This window comes from Rhinatrema bivittatum, chromosome 6, assembly GCF_901001135.1.
Source record: "Rhinatrema bivittatum chromosome 6, aRhiBiv1.1, whole genome shotgun sequence".
In the NCBI taxonomy this organism is placed as follows: Eukaryota; Metazoa; Chordata; class Amphibia; order Gymnophiona; family Rhinatrematidae; genus Rhinatrema; species Rhinatrema bivittatum.
Window position 1 is genome coordinate 137,535,900 of NC_042620.1, and position 20,293 is coordinate 137,556,192.

At 42.4% G+C, this 20,293-nt stretch overlaps 1 protein-coding gene across 2 annotated transcripts in view; it reads right to left on the bottom strand.

Moving 5' to 3' along the window:
* Positions 1-20,293, bottom strand: part of TFPI (tissue factor pathway inhibitor) — a 121,353-nt gene that overhangs the window by 68,295 nt on the left and 32,765 nt on the right. For both annotated transcript variants that reach the window (XM_029605973.1, XM_029605974.1), the window contains one exon: positions 8,213-8,378. In XM_029605973.1, the coding sequence (XP_029461833.1) occupies positions 8,213-8,378 (166 nt within the window). The remainder of the gene's footprint in view (positions 1-8,212; positions 8,379-20,293) is intronic.

The following is a 20,293-nucleotide window of genomic DNA, read 5'->3' on the forward strand; positions in this document are numbered from 1 at the left end:
GGGTGGGAAAGACAGACACTAGAATTAACTATCTCTGGCTTGCTTATTACCTCAGACACTCACAAACTCTAGTCTAAAGAATATATCCCAGTATATCACCTTTCTCCAAACTTTTATAAGTTCAAAGATTTCCCATTCTGGAGTCAAGGTTGCAACCCAGAGGGGTTCTACATTTTGTTCTCTTCTCGATCAGGTAATTTTGTGTGTTTGGGGAAACCCCACTCAGCCAGTGATGCTCCCCTGAGGTTGGGAGGGGACGCAGGGAATAATAAATAGTTGGATAGCTTCCACTTGTGCATAACAAATTGTATTTAAAATAAAAAAAAAAGGTTAAACAAAGAAATCAACAAAAAAAAAAGTTCCTAGGTATTGCATAGGTTCTATATGAAATCTTAGGATCTTCTCCTCTCACCAAATAAGAACTGTACAAGTAACTCTCTTAAATAAGTATTTAATATTTATATTACTCACTCAGTAACAATCCTTTACCGTTCACTGTAGTACGTGCAAGAGTATGTGAACTATCAGGTAAAGGCAAGGATTTGATACTTGTATATGTTCTTTTTCATTTCCCTTCAGCCAAAACCATCAAGGTTCACCTGATGAAAAGAAAGTACTCCTTGCTATTAGCAAGAAATAGTAACTAATTTCTCTGACCTCCTTTCTTTCTGTGGTTTACTTATGTTTTCTCTCTCTGTGCTATCTGTCCTTTTCCTATCTTTCTCTACCCATTGTGTTTTATGTCCCAGTGAGTGCATCTATTTATCTAGTACAGACAGAAGCATGGGCCTCTCCTTCCCGTGACTTGGATGCCTTTGCCTAGTGACCGTTGTCTCCACTGCCTCTTGCTTCCTCCTGCTTTCAGTGTACTTGGACTGCACCATCCTCAGCTGATCATCTTTTGCAGAAAAAATTCTTCCCTATGCTTTAAATAAAATAACAGACTGTAACTGGCTACACTATCACTACAATCGTCTGCAGGTGTTAATATCTTACTCGGTGTGTGTCTTTGCTGTCTAATTGAACTTGCTTATCTTAGGGAGAAAATAAAAATTAATTGGAAGTCCTATCTACTAGGGTCAGCAAACCAGCTCAGTGAAGATCTTGAAAGAAAACAAATCACAGTCTCTTATCCTTTCAAATCCAGCTAACCTATAATGGATACTACACTACAAGAGCTCAGTACTGCTTATATAGGGCCATATTTTCAAAGGGGTATGCGCGTACCCCCCGAAAACTTGGCCGAAGTACCCCCTGCGCGCGCTGAGCCTATGTTGAGTAGGCTCGGTGGCACGCGCAAGCCCTGGGACGTGCGTAAGTCCCGGGGCTTTCCTGGGGGGGCATGTCGCAGCAGTGCGTCATTTGGGGGCGGGGCCGTGGGCGTGGTTCCGGCCCGGGGGCATGGCCGAGGCCTCCGAAACGTCTCCCAGGCCTGGGAATTGCGCGCCGGCGGCCGGCTTGGCGCATGCAAGTTACGCCTGACGTCATGCGGTGGGGGCGCCCCCGAGGTTCCCGTCCTAATGTGAATTTGAGCACAGGAGATGTGCGCGCGTGCTCCAGGAGCCCACGATGTGAGCATGGCAGACTAGGATGCTCATACCCGTTTGGAGATGCCGAGGCCCTCAGCACTGGAGGCAGCCATTTTGCCCAAGGAGGAGAGAGGAATAAAAGAGGTAAGTCAGAGCGGTCGCAAAAGTACCCCTCTTCAAAGGGCCTCCTCCAAGACCTCTTCCAGGTGGTCTGGGCTTACATGGAACTGACGTAGCATTTCTTTATCTGTAATGTTAGCCAGTGGTTCCCAGGAGTTCTCTTCTGGACCATAGTTCTCCCGTGAGATGAGATACTCCCCATGTCTTGCCCTTTTTATGTACATCGAGGATGTCATCCACGGCATATTCTATGTCATCTTCCGTATCCAGGCTGGTAGGTTCTGGGTCTCTCTTGGAGAATTCATAGTGCTTCACTGGCTTTAGTAAGGATACATGAAATGCATTGTGTATCTTCATAGATGGTGGCAGTCGTAGATTATATGTAAGGTTACCTAATGTCGAAGAACAGCGAATGGTCCCACATACCGAGGAGCAAGTCTTGCTGAGGGAAGCTTAAGTCGAAGATACTTGGTACTTAACCAGACCTTGTCTCCAGGCTTGAACTGTGGTGCCTTTTGATGATGAATGTCATACGTTCTCTTTGCCTTTTGCTCAGCCTTGTCTGCTTCCAGATTTGAGCTAATTCTGCCATGGTAGCTTGAGCAGCAGGAGAGGCTACTGAAAGTGGAATAGGCAAAGGAGGTAACGGTTGTCTTCCATAGACAAGCTGAAAGGGGAGGACCCCGTTGAAGTAGCAGGATGTGAACTGATGGCAAACTCATCCCAAGGCAATAATTCAGCCCAATCATTCTGTCTGGAATTCACATAGGATTGCAGAAATTGCTTCAGTGTCCTATTCAACCTCTCAGTCTGACCGTCAGACTGGGGATGGTATGCGGAGGTTAAGTCCAAGGAGAAATCAAACTTTTGACACAATGCTCTCCAAAATCTTGCAGTAAATTGTACTCCTCTGTCAGATAGGATATGCTTAGGCATCCCATGGAGGCGAAAGATGTGTTTGATAAAAAGCTTTGCTAATTCAGTAGCAGAGGGTAATCCTGGTAGCACCACAAAGTGTGCCATTTTCGAGAACCGGTCAACCGTAACCCATATTGTGTTGTTCCCATCGGATGACGGTAGATCCACTACGAAGTCAGTGGCTATGTGTGTCCACGGTTCTTTCGGCAGAGGTAGAGGCTTTAAGAGACCCCATGGATGCACGGGTGCTGGTTTTTGCTTGGCACACACAGCGCAGGAGTCCACATATGCTTGTACATCTTTCTTCATGGTTGGCCACCAATAATATCTTTGCAACATGGCAAGGGTATGACTCTGTCCTGGATGGCCTGCTAAATGGAAACCATGTACCCACGTCAACAGTTTTCTTCTTAAATTCTTTGCCAATACCATTCTCCCGGCAGTGGTCCTCACAGCCACTCACACAGTACCTATCTCGGGATCGATGATATGACTGGGTTCATCAGGCACGTCCTGTGGGGAGAAGGATCATGATAGGGCATCTGCCTGAGTGTTTTTCTCTCCAAGACAGTATTTCAGTAGAAAATCAAATCTGTTGAAAAAGAGACCATCTTGCTTGGCGGTGGTTGAGTCGTTGAGCATGTCGAAGGTACTCCAGATTCTTGTGATCAATGTACACAACTATTTGATGCTGTGCGCCTTCTAGCCAAGGACACCACTCTTCGAAAGCCAGCTTGATCACGAGAAGCTCCTTATCTCCTATCCCATAATTTCTTTCAGCAGGCGAGAAGCGCCTTGAAAAGAAGGAGCAGGGATGAAGTACGTTGGACTCGCTGTACTGACTTAGTACTGTTCCTACGCCCATATCAGAGGCGTCGACCTCTACAATAAAAGGACGGTGAGGATCAGGATGACGGAGGCACAGCTTTCTCTGAAAAGCCTCTTGAAGTATGAGGAAGGCGGAAATAGATTCTGGAGACCAACTGGCAGGATTGGCTCCTTTCTTAGTCATAGCAGTTAGAGGAAACTTCAGTGAAGAACCGTTCTTAATGAAGGATCGGTAGTAATTGGAAAAGCCCAAAAAGCGACACTGTGCCTTCAGGCCAGATCTGGTTGCGCTCAAGTTTCTTGGGGTCCATGTGGAACCCACTCTTTGAAACTATATATCCCAGAAAGGGTACGGCCTCCTTGTGGAATTCACACTTTTCTAACTTGGCATAAAGGTGGTACTCGCGCAGGCATCTTAGGACTTTTTTTACAACCTCCTGATGACTATGTAGATCTTGGGAAAAGATCAGTATATCATCGAGATATACTACCACCCACTGATAGAGTAGGTCCCTTAAGATGTCGTTCATCATTTTTTTTTTAAAGACTGCGGGTGCGTTGTTTAAATCGAAGGGCATGATGAGGTACTCAAAGTGTCCATCTCTGGTGTTGAAAGCAGTCTTCTATTCGTATCCTTCTTGAATATGCACCAAATTGTAAGCTCCGTTGAGGTCCAATTTGGAAAATATTTTGGCCCCTTGGAGCCTATCGAACAGTTCATCGATTAAGGGCAAAGGATACCTGACCTTGATTGTGATCTCATTCAGCCCCCGGTAGTCGATGCAGGGGCGGAAGGTGCCATCCTTCTTCCCTACAAAAAAGAAGCCTGCACCAGCAGGAGACTTGGATGATCTGATAAATCCTTTTTGTAAATTGTCTTGTATGTAGGTAGACATAGCTTTAGTCTCGGCAACAGACAAGGGGTAAACTCTACCCTTAGGAGGTTCAGAATTAGGCTTCAGATTTATGGCACAGTCATACTCTCGGTGTGGCGGAAGGACATCAGCAGCTTGTTTAGAAAAATCATCCTGGAAGGAAGCATATTGTGGAGGTAAGCCAGGTAGTGATGGTACAGTGGGCATACAGATGAAAGGTGAAACTTCAGCAAGGCACCGACCATGACAGTCTGGTCCCCACTGGGACAGTTCTAAAGTGGCCCAATTGAACTGTGGCGTATGGTCTTGAAGCCAGGGCAGGCCCAATACCACTGGATGCATGGCTTTTTCTAGTACCAGAAATGGAATGGATTCTGAATGAAGAGCTCCCATGCGCAGGCCAATGGCCTGGGTGGTCAGTGTGACTTCTCCAGGAAGTGGTTCCCCATGCTTAGCTATTGGTGTGGTAGGGATCCGTAGGTGTTCAACTAAGTGCTTCAGAATAAAATTACCTCCAGCACCGGAGTCAATGAGGGCGAGTGTTTGAAACTCAAGGCCTCCACAAAGTGACAATGGAGGAGGAGGAGGAGAGGTGAGGCCCAGGAGAAGACCTCCTGCTTATCCCAGGCCTGTCAGTTTCCCAGACAAATGGGACAGGTTTGGACTGCATGGCCCGATTGGCCACAATACATGCACAATCCCATGCGCTTGCGGAAACGTCTTTCCTTTGAGGTCAAATGGCTTCGGCCTAATTGCATGGGCTCTTCCTCCTCTAAGGGTGTAGACGGTAAGATAGAAGCAATAGGCATAGGTTTAGGATGGTTAATCCCCACCGTAGACTTTCGTGGACTCTTGCCCTCCTGAATTCGGTTGCGGATACGGCAGTCAATTCTTCCAGCCAGTTCCAGAGGCTCAAGGGTATCAGGCAATTTGTGAGCCACTAGCTCGTCTTTTAGGTGAGAGCTGAGACCCTCCATTAATATGGCACGCAAACATCCAGTGTCCCAATGCAGTTTGGATGCTAGAGTCTTAAACGCAATAGTAAAGTCTGGTAGTGGCTTGTTACCTTGTTGAAGATTGAGCAAGGCAGATCCAGTGATCGTCTGGCGAGCCGGGTCATCAAACACAGACTTAAAAAGTTTTAGAAATCCTGGTAGGTCATTCAGGATAGGGTCCTCACACTCCCATAATGGTGAAACCGAGGCCAGGTCTCTTCCTTCTAGGAATGATAGGATGTAGGTTATCTTTGAAGCTTCAGTGGGAAAGAGGATAGGCTGTAGTGTAAAATGCCTGCTGCATTGATTAAGAAACCCTCTGCACATCTTAGCTTCACACGTAAAGCGAGTAGGAGTAGATAAAAGAACAGTGGTCTTAAGGGTTACCACCGGAGTCAACAGCTCCTTCACAGGAGGCATGGAAGAGTTCAGTTAAACATGTAACTGATTGAAGGCAGTAGCTAGGTTCTCCAAAGACTTTTGTTGTTCCGTGATCCACTGGGCTAGGCCAAGAATGGCCTGCAAGACGGCAAGCTGAGCCGAGTCCATGGAGTTAATAATCTGTTGTGTTTGAGGCATTGTGGACTCTTGGCCACTGCAGTGATGACTCTGCCCACGGGAAGGAGCCCCGCGGGGAACTGCAGTGATAGGCTGGAGTGAAGGAACACACACAATATGGATGGAGGCTTTATTGTACTGCTGTAATAATGATGTAGGCAGGTAGGCACTGGTCCATATATAGAGTATCAGAGTGTGCCTTATAGAGAGTCTCTGTCTCTCTCTTTGCACATAGTTTATGGGCGCACATGGGGCCCTTTTAAAAGTCTACCTGTTAGTGATTGACACTTGATTACATACATAAAAATAGTATGTCAAAACTTAAAAAACAACCTAAAATTAGTAAAAATATAGAACACAACATAAAAAATGTCAAGATAAAATTAACATAAAAGACAACTAAATTATATAACTTGCACACATGAGCTGCCATGGATCACAAAATAATTTACCTGATGGCTACAATGCCTACAAATAAGCCTGTTTAAAAAGGAAGGTTTTTAAATTTGTTTTAAAAGCTTTTACACGTTCTTTTGGATGTTACGGCTTCTGAAAATGTATTCCAGAGCATTGGGGCAGCTACTGAAAAGAAGCACTCGTGTGTTTACAAGACGTGCTTGTTTAGACAGGGAAGTGCATTCATCCTTTCCTCATCACTCCCCAGTATTCTCCCCCTTCTTGCCTGTGTCCATAACCTTTAATGGGATATTTATAGCAATGCAGAAACTGCCTCAATAGGTTAAAAAAACCCTTTAATCAACAAACAAGAAGTGAAGGTCAAAAGAATGCCGGTCTCTTAGCACAGGGCTCATAACACACAGCTGCAGGTATAGGAACACTGGTACTTCAGGATACTAGAAGTGTGCCATGATTCCCTCTTTAGTCTGTCGTGAGTCTGGCCACAGAAGCCTGAAGGGAAAGGGGGCACAACAAAAGCAACTCTTGCCTGGGGTGGGGTTTTGTCCAGCAGTTCCCTGCTGGACTCCCACTCCCCTAGCATTCACCTCTTCCTCATCTCACCTCCAGCACTCGCTGGTCCTTCTCTTTCCCGTATTTACTTCCCTCTTATCTCTCACCCTTTACATCAGGAGACATGAAGAAAGCAGAAGCCTGTCCTGCCTGTTCATCCCGAGCATCATGAGAAACAAAGGATTCTTGCTGTCCCAGCTCTGCCCAGAAATTGCTGCCCTGTGTTAATGCATGGCTTGCACATCCTGTCGCACATGGACCTGCTAAGCAGGGCATTCGAGGAATAGGAAAATCCTATCTCGGCTTATATAGCAAGAAATCTCACCGATTTTGTTGTAAGAATTAGATATCCAATGACCATGTAAACCTGTCATTCTATTTCTTTAAATAACCAATGGGAAAAAAAAATCAATAGTAAAACAAGACTTTGGCTAACTTTAGAAGTTAGCTAGAAAACAGCCAAGATTTGAATATTTCCCCCATGGGGACGGTAACTCATTCTGGCGCGTGGGGCACAAATATGCGCATGTTTGCTGGCTCATGTACATGGATGGATCCATTTTATAACATACACGTGTTTGCACAGTTAAAGGATAGGACTTCCTTACCCCCCTAGCTAATTAGCCACTCTTTTACCCTACCTGCCCTGACCCTTAAAACCCTGCCGAGAAGCCTAGATTTTTTTTTCTCCAACTTACATCTCCTCCATAGCAGAAGTAAAGTTACGTGGTAGGGGACCCTGGTGCGTGCTTGAGCACGTAAGTACTTATGCGCACATTTTTGGTTATGGACCCTAACCGCCTAGGTTGCTCCCAGACTCTGCCCATGCCTCACCCATTCTTTATCTTTTTGAATTTGTGCACATACCAGGAGATACGCACGTACTCGGGCGATTTTTAGAGTCCACACGACGCATATCTCCTGGCTTTGGCGCGTGTAGGGCTTTCAAAATCTACCCTCAAATGAATACTTTTTTTTTTGTGCACAACTGATTGTGTGCCCAAAATTTATCTGAATAAAAAGAGGCAGTGCTGGGGGCACGCCATGGGCACGGCTCATCTTTAGCTGGTGAGCACACATATTGAGTGCTATCCGGCCAGAGTTGTGTGTGTTAAGTCTGCTTGTAAAATTAGATTGCAGCTGAAATTATGCACATGACTTTATTCAGGCATATTCAGCAGGGGAGAGTCCTGTCCCTCTGAATATCGAGGTAAAACTCCATGCACAGCTTTACACTGATAACTTACCTGAATGCTGGCCAGGAGTATCGACCTCAAGTGAGTCTCGTCTCACAACAGAGATGAACATTCATAATACATTTCTTGTGCACTGAATGACCTTTGTGTAATTTTCTTTATATAAAAATATACTGTTTATTAAATTAAGGGACAACATTTAATATGATATATGAAAGACTTACCTGGACCAACAGGCTCTTCTTCAGGACCCTCCACATCACTGCTCGCATGCCCACACACACATACCAGGACAAGAAAGAAGGAATGCATCAGCAAGACTCCTCCTTTCTTCATATCTGCCTTCCCAGAATCCCTTCCAAATGTCCGTGAAGACTGGATCGTAATTATCTGTATAAAAAAATATATGAAAAAGGTAAAGTAGCCAACATAGCAAAACCTTTCAAATAATTAATGAAAACTTGAAATCAAATTATGATCCCCTTATTTCTTCTGATGTATTGGTGACCGTTCTGAGGAACTGTTAGGGCCTCATTTTCCAATATTGCAGCAGTAACACATGAGGGGGTGTGTCCTATGCAAATAAGACATTTTTCGTGCAGTGGGGAAACATCGCCGCACGCGTTTTCGCCATTTGCGGAACTGGAGTTGCAAATCGTGAAAACATCGTGCACCGCGATGATTCATTGGTTGTTGTATTGCAGTGCATGATGTTTTTGTGAAAGTGTCCAGCCAGGAGTATCATGGTCCATGATATTTCCAGCAGCCTGTTTCAGTATCCTGCAGGTGGGTGAGTGAGAGAGTGAGAGAGTGAGAGAGAGAGAGAGAGAGAGAGAGAGAGAGAGAGAGAGAGAGAGAGAGAGAGAGAGAGAGAGAGAGAGAGAGAGAGAGAGACTTCCTATAATGCCTATGCCCTAGACAAGTATTTGTATCCCTATGGGAGGGCCACCTAGTAACTCGAGGTGGGGATTAGGTATGAGCGTCGGGGGTTGGGGGCCACTTTCGCATTCCACATGAGACGTACGGAAAGAACAGTGGTCTCTAGTGAAGATTTGCTGGCCGGAGTGAGGAAACTCACTCCAAGAGGAGATTTGGGCAACATTCTCTCCACCTAGCTTGTTGTTGCCCAGGTAGAGTGTCCATCAAGCTAGGTGGAGAGAATGTTGCCCAAATCTCCTCTTGGAGTGAGTTTCCTCACTCCGACGGCCAGCAAATCTTCACTAGAGACCACTGTTCTTTCCGTACATCTCATGTGGAATGCGAAAGTGGCCCCCAACCCTCGACGCTCAGACCTAATCCCCACCTCGAGTTACTAGGTGGGCCTCCCATAGGGATACAAATACCTGTCTAGGGCATAGGCACTATAGGAAGTCTCTGCCTCTCTCTCTCTCTCTCCTGCAACAGGCTGTCTGGACATATTGTGGACCATGATAACCCTTTACTGGCCCATAGCACACTCCGTAACGCTAATCAAAGGGTTGTAGTGAATTTATCGCATGCGGTAAACTGCTTGGAAAATGAGGCCCTTAGTGTGCTCTCTTCCTACTTTACCAATCCCACTATTATGAATTTAAGTTAATCAGGTCACTGCTATGCACTACCTCATCAGATGCCCAGGGGATTATACAATTTTTCATAAGGCCAAAAGGTTTAAACACTGCTGCTGATCCTTGTGACCTTAGGTGACTCACTTTACCCTCCATTGCTTCTAGAACAAAAGCTTAGGGTCCAGTTTACTAAGCATTTTTACCTTAGACATAAAAAGGGAGAAAACCTTCAGTAAATAAGTTCCTTATAGGGTCATTTATCAAAATGCTATAAGGTATTTTCGCATGCATTAAGGGCTTATCGCATATGAAAAGTGCCGTTAATGCATGAGATAGCACCATAACCTATGGTGTGATGCAAATCTGAAAAAGAGGAGGAGTTAGGGGTGGATTTACTGTTTTGTGAAGCCCTATTGCACAGCTTTAACTACACCTTTTTCAGTGGTGTTAAGGCTTTATCATATTTTGTGATGTTTTCAAATACCTGATTTAGTAGTTTTGAGGCTCCCAGAGTACCATCCAGGCTGAGAGAGAGAGAGAGAGAGAGAGAGAGAGAGAGAGAGAGAGAGAGAGAGAGAGAGAGAGAGAGAGAGAGAGAGACTAGCCATAATGCCCCAACACTAGATAGGTATTTATATCTCTATGGGAGGCCCACCTAGTAACTCGAGGTGAGGTTTAGGTATTAGTGTAGGGGTTAGGGGCCACATTGACATTCAAATTGAGATGTACAAACAGCTCTCATGAAGATTTGATGACCCTCGGAGTGAGGAAACTCACTCAAAGATGACATTTGTGCAATGTTCTCTCAACCTAGCTTGATGGACTCTCTACCTGGGTAAAGTCAAGCTAGGTTGAGAGAACATTGCACAAATATCTTTGAGTGAGTTTCCTCACTCCGAGGGTCATCAAATTTCACAAGAGAGCACTGTTCTGTTTGTTACTAGGTGGGCCTCCCATAGAGATATAAATAGCTATCTAGTGTTGGGGCATTATGGCTAGTCTCTCTCTCTCTCTGCTCAGTGGCTCTGATAGTAAACATGGTCCCCCCAGTGGTTGTATGTAGACTGCCTATTACCATAAAACACGCCCCTTTTTCTATCACATGCGGTATTTAGTGCATTTTGATAAATCCAGGCCTTATATTGTAATCCCTCTGGGGAGAGGGAAATACCTAGTGTACCTGAATATAATTCACATTGAGCTAAATAAATAAAATAAAAAAAAGTGGACAGTCAGTCAATATTTTAAAAATATATTTTGCTAAATATCTTTATTGCTTTTACTGCTGAGAAATACTATTACAATTTCCAATAGACTCTCATATATGCCCAGCCAAGATAATTTTGTCTTGGTTGGGAAGCAAATTTTTATCATGAATCATCATTTTTTTCAGTGCAAAGTGAAAGCAATTAAAATAAAAATGTATCTATAGGCTGTAAGACACATACGGCCCGATTTTAAAAAGGCCATGCACATAAACAATGAGAGTTAAGTGTGTGAACAGGCCTTGCACGCTGCATGCGTTTTCGGAAGGGCCCGGCCATGTGTGTAACCCCCGTTGCGTGCTGAAGTGCCGGGCCTCTCCAAAGGGGCGGGCCAGCACAGCGCCATTAGCCGCTGTCCTGGGGAAGCGCATGCCAGCAGCCGGTCGGACCGCGGAAGATACTTACTTCTGCTTCCTTAATTGGAGCGGACTGGGAGGAAACTAGGAAAGGCCTACTTGTATCACCGCACGTATTTCTTTTTTTTATGTTTCCCTCCCATTGTATACTTGATAGACATCCACCTGCACATGCGTGCACTGATTATAAAACCGGGCGTGCATGCGCAGGCGGATTTTGTATTTTATAACAGGCGTTCCAATGTGCGCATGTTATAAAATAGCCATATCCATCTGTGCGTGCCGGGAACCATGCGCACATGGACGCCCACGCGGGGTTTTTTGTTTTAAATCGACCCCCTTAGAATATAACTCTTTAAGTGCATCTCAATTGTCAATTCCAAAGTATATCAATAGGATGCAATAATTAAATATTTGTGTCTAATGAAATATGGTTTCATAAGTTTAACTTAATTTTCAGTCCCAAATCTTACAATTGCTACAGACTGTGCCTGCTTTGGGGGAGCTCATGGTTTTTGAAAAGCAGAAACAAAAATGTATTCCTTGTGCATTTCAATGCTGGCAAAAATGCCTTCTGCATACTAAAAAAAAAAAAAAAAAAAGTTGTGAAAGCACAATGTAGGGAAGATATCCCAGAATGGAAACATATGGCAACAAATCACAGCCAAAAAGTCAACATGGCCAGGAAGTTGTGCTATTGGTCAATCACAAAAACTGAAAAGGCTGGCACCAAACGCTAGTCAATCATACTTCAATACTTATATATCTTTCAACCAACCGATGAAAAGAACTCCAGTGATGCTGGAAGTTGCTGCCGTCATGTAGAAAGTCATGGGTTTAATTCTCAGTCTAGGTCTTCCACTCCCTGGGCTGGCTGAGGCAGTGTCTGCAACCCATGGTTGGGGGGGGGGGGGTGGAGGGAAAGGGAAAGATGGGAGGACGTAGGGAGAGTATCAGAGTCGTCATGGTTGGATTTAGGGCCCCCATGATTGGACTGTGAGGGGAAAAAAACATCCCCACAAAAGGGGCAGTAGGAAACAGCAAGGTGGAAAAAAAAAAAAAAAAAAAGAAGGAGCTAGTACCATGGCAACATTAAACAGTGAAATTCACATAGCTCAGTTCCAACTGTCTCGCTTAAATAATTTTCCACGATGCTGATTAACTCTTAAGTTCAACATATCCAAAATGTATTAACTTCTGGACAGCTCCAACTAGGGGTCTACCTGCTGAAAAATTTGTTCTATTTTATTTCAGTGGAAGGGGTTTTATTTTTATTCCTTTGTGGGGGGTTTTTAGTGTGCTCTATTTACCACTAGCACATTCTAACACACATTAATGCACACTATTAACATTTTAACATGGTTTTTGTGCATACTTATAAATATGTGTTAAATTGCACAAATATGCAGGAGATGAAGGTGCAACAATGCAGTGCAAATCACTGAGAGAAAACATCTGCAAAAGCAGTACAGGAGTCTGAAATGGATATTGAGAAGTGCTTTAACAGCACAGGATAAGATGTAAGCCATCAATCAGTTTGTGATCCCTGCACTTTCATACAGCTTTGGAATCATAGGCTGGACCCACAAAGATATCAAGTAATTGGATTTAAAAACAAGAAAACTTCTCCATGACTTCCAGCTAATCTATAAGAACTGTGTATGCCAAAATTGTGTATCCTAAGAGCTTAAAGAAGAATGGGTCTTATAGAAATAGATTATACATTCAGAACAACTATCATAGGCCTCCAGGCATATTTTACAATAGACTGGCCTAGAACACTCAAAAAGTGTTGAAGTACAAATGTAAATCAGTCTCCATTCTTAAACTATAAACACTCTGATAAATAGAAGGAATGAGTGAAAATCAACCAGCACACATAGGAAAATAAGCAAAACAAGAGAAAAATTCTTGAAAGAGTGAGACCAGCAAACAAGGAAAAATAAGTGGCAAACATCGAATACAGCAATAACCACACATAGATCAAAACCTGACACAGGAAAAGTTACTTTAAAAATGTCAAGATGAGAGATTGATAATTGCAGCACAGGACAGTAGAGTATGGACAAGATAGTTCATAGATCAGTATTAAAAAATGCAAACAAACCAATAAACCAGAGAAATTTACATTCTATATTACAGAACTTGAAATCGTTACACTCCTCATTGCTGGGTGCAACGTGCTGATAATTCTTTTCGGAATACAGATCTTCTGACTACAAGGTAGTGCAACTCATCCACTGGAAACAGTGGAGACTAGAATACTGCTATACCAGAAAAACATTGAGATCACGAACCTGGCAGAAATTCAGAGAATGAAGAAGTTGTGATCACCTGGGCGTTTCCTATTCTAGCCAATATAAAGCTCAATGTTACAAAACCGGACATAAATGTAAAGGTGAAAACATAAGAATGGCATTGCTAAGAGAAGTGTCAGCATCAAATGATTTATTCAGTAGCACATATGGAGAGACAGGAGATCATCACGTACCAAAAATGCAATGTTGCAGAAAGAGAAAGTCCCAATTGCATTTGGTGCCACTGGCTTGATTAAAAATAATTTCCAAATGCATCCTGATAGTAGGGATATACTATCATTTCAAACAGCACTTCCTATTTTGTTTCATTTAATTTTTTGTATGAAATTGAAAAATATATTTTCAGTATCATTTCGTCAGATGGCCTGCCACCACTATTAAAAAAAACAATAATGCCATTTTTAAATAATCCTTCTGGGCTTTCAACTCCCCACATGGGCCCCATGGACTCTCTTCCAGCGGAACAACATTTTGTTGTATGGCAAATGGCTGACGCCATTATGAGAAATAGCACCAATGGGCAAGAGCAACTGGAGCAAGATCCTGTTACGGGCACTGCTAAGTACTTTAAAGATCTGGGGCATGGGTTCATAGGTCTTCCCCTCCACTCCCTTCCCCCAAGATTTTGATAATTAAACTGAAGAATCATGATTGCCTCCTTCCCCCAAGCATGATCCTATAAAAGCACACTAGTCATCATTGCTAAAAGCTGTAAGATGCAGATAAACAACTTGGAGATAGCTTCAGGCAGAAGTAAGAAGCTAGACAAGGATGTAGCCGCAGTTCTCTTTCACATTTACATCAATGATCTCTCCAAATTATTAGCAAGCTCCTCAGTCCCAGAAATAAAACTAAATGATTCAGAGATCAAATACTTGCTATTCCATACCCCAGGTGTGCAAGAGACCCTAAATCTGTAGCGACCTACTGTAAATAATGGGTCCTATAGGAGGAGAAAATGGAAAAGAAAGATTTACCAGAAAAAAAATCACCAACACAAATTCAAAACTTTCCCTAAATATTTAAGACGAACATACACTATACTATGTACGTCTTCACTGCATTTTATTACGCAAACTTTACATTGGTTGTAAAGACACTACAAAAAAACCCAATCCAAGGGCCCTACATACAATATAAATCCGCAGGCCGGTTCATACCACCCATTAAAACTACCATCAGTCATCATTCAGCCAATTCTATATGACCGTGAAGTCTGGGGTCTATACAGGCTGGAACAGAACCCCAATATAGATACCATAACTCCAATTCTGTATACATACTCTAAATCTACAAAAACTTCACAAATGGGTGCCGAGCAAAAATAAGACATTCACCTTCTAATTGACCATGAAAAAAAAAAAAAAAAAAATTCAAATCCTGGTGTTACCTCAGTAATAGGAATACAAACTCTCTCCATGACCAGGCACATTAAGGGCAATATTCAGAAAGCCACCAAGTGGACAAATTATCTGGTTAAAAGGTAGCCAGATAACTTGACTGGGATATTCAGCAGGATAACTGTCCTGCTGAATATACTTTCCTAAAGTTATTTGATCACTTATGTTCAAATATAACCAGTTAGCTTTGAAAGTTATCTGGTAGCAGTAAAATAAAAGTTGCTGGCAGTATGGAAAGGAGAGTTCTAGCTAGCTACCGTGGCACTTCCCTCCTTATTGGCATTGGGCTGCTCACCCTCCCCAGAAATATGGCACAGGTTGTCTGACCCCCAGTGAATTATCTCTTTACTCACCACCTTTGAGTGGCACATTGGAGCCTGGGCCCACAGTGCTTCCCTAAAGCAGGATGGAGGAGGAAGCCAGATGTGGGTGAGGCAGTGAGGAAGAACTCCACCTCCTGCTACTTCCCTAAGATTCCCCTTTTTTTTTTTTTTTTTTTTTTTTTAAGAGAATTAGGGATAAAGTCCAAGGGTTGAATCACTAGACCCCTAAGAGTACTGGGATACAAACCCAAGGGATTGCTCAACCTGGAAGAAATACGAATTTTTTGTTTTCCTTGGGAGTGAGCTACTATTGGGAAAATCAATTACTAAGGACCATTACCCCAGGATAGGCTCAACCAAGTCTAGGCTTAACCAGGGTCCTGGGAGCAGATTAGTACTTTCTTACTAGTCTGCAACTGCTGGAGACAGAGACTACTGGCAACTGCTTCAGACCATACCTTCCTTATAGACAGATATCATGGCACAAGGGAAAATGGTGGTGTGTCCTCTGTCTCCAGCAGCTGTGGAGGGAGAATTCTCATGTGCAAGGAATAGTCTAGCAGAAATATAAGGAAGATGGTCTTGATGAGGCCTTCCAGACACCCCTATCCTCAACTGTAACAAAACTGGCTTCTCGACAGCCATGTTGTCAGCAGGGGCCTTCACTGAGCCACACTGGACCTACTTCAGTTGCCACCTTGAAGGCTGCATGCCGCAGCAAGGCAGCCCTATATGAATCTCCCTCATAGGTTACTATTATCTGTCTTAGTGTGGAGTCTCCTCTCTGTCTTTGGCCCTTTCTCCTTGATCTCTTGCTTGTGTAACTGTCCTTTCATTATGCTTAATTCCTGCTCTGTTTTGGCCTCCTGATGGTCTTTCTAGCCTGTCTGCCCTGTTTTTGTTTTGTTTGGATCTCCCAGTGCCCTAATCTTTGTTCTTGTCTTTTGCCTGTACTTCCAGTCCTGTTCTTGTCTTATCCTGTTCCTGTTTGTTTCTTGTTCCTTGAGGCCTCCCAGTGACCCTCCTGTGTCCTGTCCTGGCCTTCCAGTGGCATATCTTCTCTGTGTATATTCTTATCCTGTCCTCATCTTGTTCAAGCTTCCCAGTGGCCTCTCTTATCTGCATGTATTCCTTGTCCTGCCCTTGCCTAGTCCAGACCTTCCAGTGGCTTATCCTGTCACTGTGTTCCAGTTTCGCCCTAGTTTTACCTTACTCCTGTCTGTGTGATTTAATCCTGTCTGTGTGTCCCTGCCTTGTTTTTGCCATGTCTAGGTCTCCCAGTGGCCTAGCTTGTCTATATATTCTTTGCCTCCTTATTTATTTAAAAATGGTTTTTATTCTGTCTATATTGAGTACTCTTGGTAGGCGGATACCTTGTTCCTGTCAACCTTGAACTTAGCATGCCTTATCCTCCCTGTCTTGCCAGTGTATTCCCTGTTCCAGGGAGTACCCTGTTTCTGACCCAGTGCATCGCCCTCCATAGACCTGCCTGCTCCTGACCCCTGCATTCCCCTGCTTTGAGGGTACCTTCAAATCAGTATTTGTGGCCGGAACATCAACAGGGTCTAGACCAAACCCAGCCAGGGCCTACTTGGGCCTCTCTGATCCCCATCCTACTCTGCAAACCCAGGTTTGGGGCCCGGGCCTACCCAGTTGGGCTGAACTGAGCCCAACTGAGTGTTCTGTGGGCCCCTCCCATAGCACCTGAATTATGTGCCAGGGCGTGGGATATCCCTGGTCCCCATCAACTCGTTCCATTCAGAAGGGTCTCCAAGAAAGGGGCCGGAGTGATAACCATTTGTTTCTGCTCCAACTAAGTCCTCTAAAAATGGTGCCGCCAACCTGAAGGAAGGTGAAAAGTCATGTCATATTGTTTCCTGTATCAGGTATGGCTGGTGCCATTATGTTGTATGCCCATACAAACTTGCCATATGATTTTTCATTCTGCTATAAATATAGCGCAATGAAGAGCCGCAGCTAGGAAAGGGGCGGAGGGGGGGTGATAGTTTGCACCCCGCCGCATCATGGTGGTGCATTTTTCGCCCACACAGGTTGCAGCCACGGCACATACTATTGCCCCCATAGCACTCCTGGAAAAGCTGTAGCTATTTCTGGTGCTACTGCCGACGATAATGTGTAAAACACGATAAGCCACATAAGGTCCTAAAGCACACAATAACGGCCCGTAGCAGTTTGAAAAGTGACCCCTTGATTTGTAGGATGGGATGGCTAGGCTAGGCCCAGGACCTGAGTCTATTGAGGGATAGGAGAGGGTGCAAAGCCTTAGGAAGGCCCATTCGGGGTTCATTTTATTGTTTTGAGTTTTTCAGTTTGAGAAATTAAATTTGTACTTAATTTTCAAAGGTAAAATATACACCTACTTTACCTTTGAAAACTGTCCATAGGTCTACAGCATGCACAGATTTTGCACCTTTTTGTGAAAGTGAAATTTCAATGGAAAATACACAAGAGTTTAAAAATACAGTCTACATGCATTATTTTTCTCCTTTTTTGAATTATTTATGAATTTTTAATTTACACTCAAGTAAATAATAATTCAATATTACATTATTCAATTTTCATTGAATTTTCTTTAGGAAACAGGTTTTTCATTAATATTTAAACATACATAACCAAAAAGAATATACCTCTTGTATTTTACCTAGTTTCCTTATTACCAAACCAAATTGGGAGCACATTGAGCAATTTAACAGAGGAAAAAAAATTTAACCAATTTTATTACAGAAGTCTGCAGATATAATTTATTCACAACTATATATGGATTTAAGTACCACTCTCCACCCTCTGGTTCCTACATTCTTCCAAGGATCTTTCTAAATGTTCTGGATCATAATAAACATACCTTATTCCATCTATACGCATAACACATTTACAAGGAAATCTTATTACAATTTGGATGCCATATGTTCTTGCTAAATTAGCTAACGTTATAAATCTTTTTAGTCTTGCTTGTGTTTCTTTGGCCACATCTGGATAGATCCAAATTTTTTGCCCCAGATATAGAGAGGATCTATGTACCATAAATAATTTTAATACTTTGTCCCTGTCCGAAGACAGGGCAAATTTTACCAAAAGAGTTCATCTCTTCTCAACCTGGGAACAAAAGATGATTCTATCAACTCAGTAACATTTAATGAGGTTTCTTGTACTACTTGATCAGATGTTATACCTCAATTTTTTCCATTAATAAAGTATACATTAATAATCAGTGGGAGATTCTCAGGTGGCAATAATAATATTTCAAGAAAATAGTTCAATTGTTCTTTTGATGAAACCATCTTGCACGTTGGAAAATTAACAATTCTTAAATTTGTATACCTAACAGGATTTTCCAAAAAGTCTCAACTTTTTTTTATAACATTGATTCCTCTTGTATTATAGAAGTCTGAACATTCATAATGGAGGTTAAATCCTCCTCTTCTTTAGTCAAGGCTACCCCATAATTAGTTACCATAGGATTCATATTTTATTTCCTTCTTTATCAGATTTTAATTCAAATTAAGAAGTTAATATTAACTTGACAAGTAATGGAGTATATGAGATCATTCAATCAAACAAAGAAATTACATTTAAGTAAAGTAATAGTCTCAAATACATCCCTGTTAGACCACAATAAGGGAGATGCCAATGTAAATACTGAAGACATTTTTCACAAAACAAGGAATATAGCCATTAAGTTTAAGCAGATCAAGCCCAATTCTACTAATTAGTCGGTACATTGTGGGCTGGATGTAAGGTTAGACATAACTTGCTTAAGCTTATCATTAAGAAAACTATTTAATTGTGTGGGGTCAAAAAAGACATATTTGACCCCAATATATTTAATCACACATTTGCATGGAAATAGGATTCATATTTAACAATACATTTTGCATTTCTTTTATATTTGTATTCAATTTCATTATGTTATTTTGCAAAAAGGTTATAGCTTGCCATATCATTTCCATTGCCACATTTTTTAAATTTCCTGATATTGCCGTAGGCATAGAGGGTAAAGATTGAAAATGCATTTGTTCTTGCCTAACCTTGTTCCCTGAGGGGGGGAGTAGATACTCGTCCTTCTAATAATTCTGATGACTCAGATCTTCCGTCGGCGTATCTTACGTGCGTACCCCTTTGAAAATCTGCCCCTATGGGTACTATTGAAAGCCTTCATGCACCTGTTGATTTGCCTGTGTTTTTCAAATACGCATGTGCAAAACTTTATGTACCTAAGTTAAAAATTAGGTACCTAACTTTGAGAGTTATCCATGTAAGTTGAAAAAGGACATGAATGCAAACATATATTGGAAATTAGTGATCAATGTAAAGAATGCCTTTCAAAATACTGCGTACACCATGAAGTATACCTTTCCAGTTTTGTTTGTATTGAATCTTAACTGATAAGCACTTGGTCACTCTTTGAGCTTTCTTAGGTCTTTTCATTCTATTTAATCCTTAATCCCTCTGCAATAATCACTCACAAAGATATTGAAAAGAACTGGTCCCAGGACAGATTCCAGAGGCATTCCGCTTACCTTTTTCTCCAGGGTGAATTCTATTTACTACTACACTGTATACCTCTCAGTCAGTTTCTAATCCAGTTGACCACCTTGGGTCCTACAGAGGTTGCTCAGTTAATTTATGAATTTCTTATGTGGGACTGTATCCTAAGCTTAGCTGAAATCTTATTGTGGTTAACAATACAGCTATTAGAAATGTGCTTTCGTATAGTACATCTTTCTATTACTTTGTATATGCATTTCTCTTACATAAACAAGTTTTGTTACAACAAACTCTGATGTGAAGCAATATGATTGCTGACATTCATATTTCAGAAGAGATTTGTGTGATAAGGTTATAGTGTGCAGATTCAGTTCTCTCTTTGAAAATTAAATACATATTTTGCTTTTGCAAGCAAGGTTATAACAAAATTGGGAACAGACCTAATAAAGTTTTAAAAGCAATCCATCTCAGTTTATTAGTTTCTCCTTAAAAAAAAACAAACAAGTGGGAATAGGGAAATGTAATTGATTATCCAGCATGCTACATAGGTCTCCTTTTATGTTTCATTTTACATGTTGCATGGAAACCAG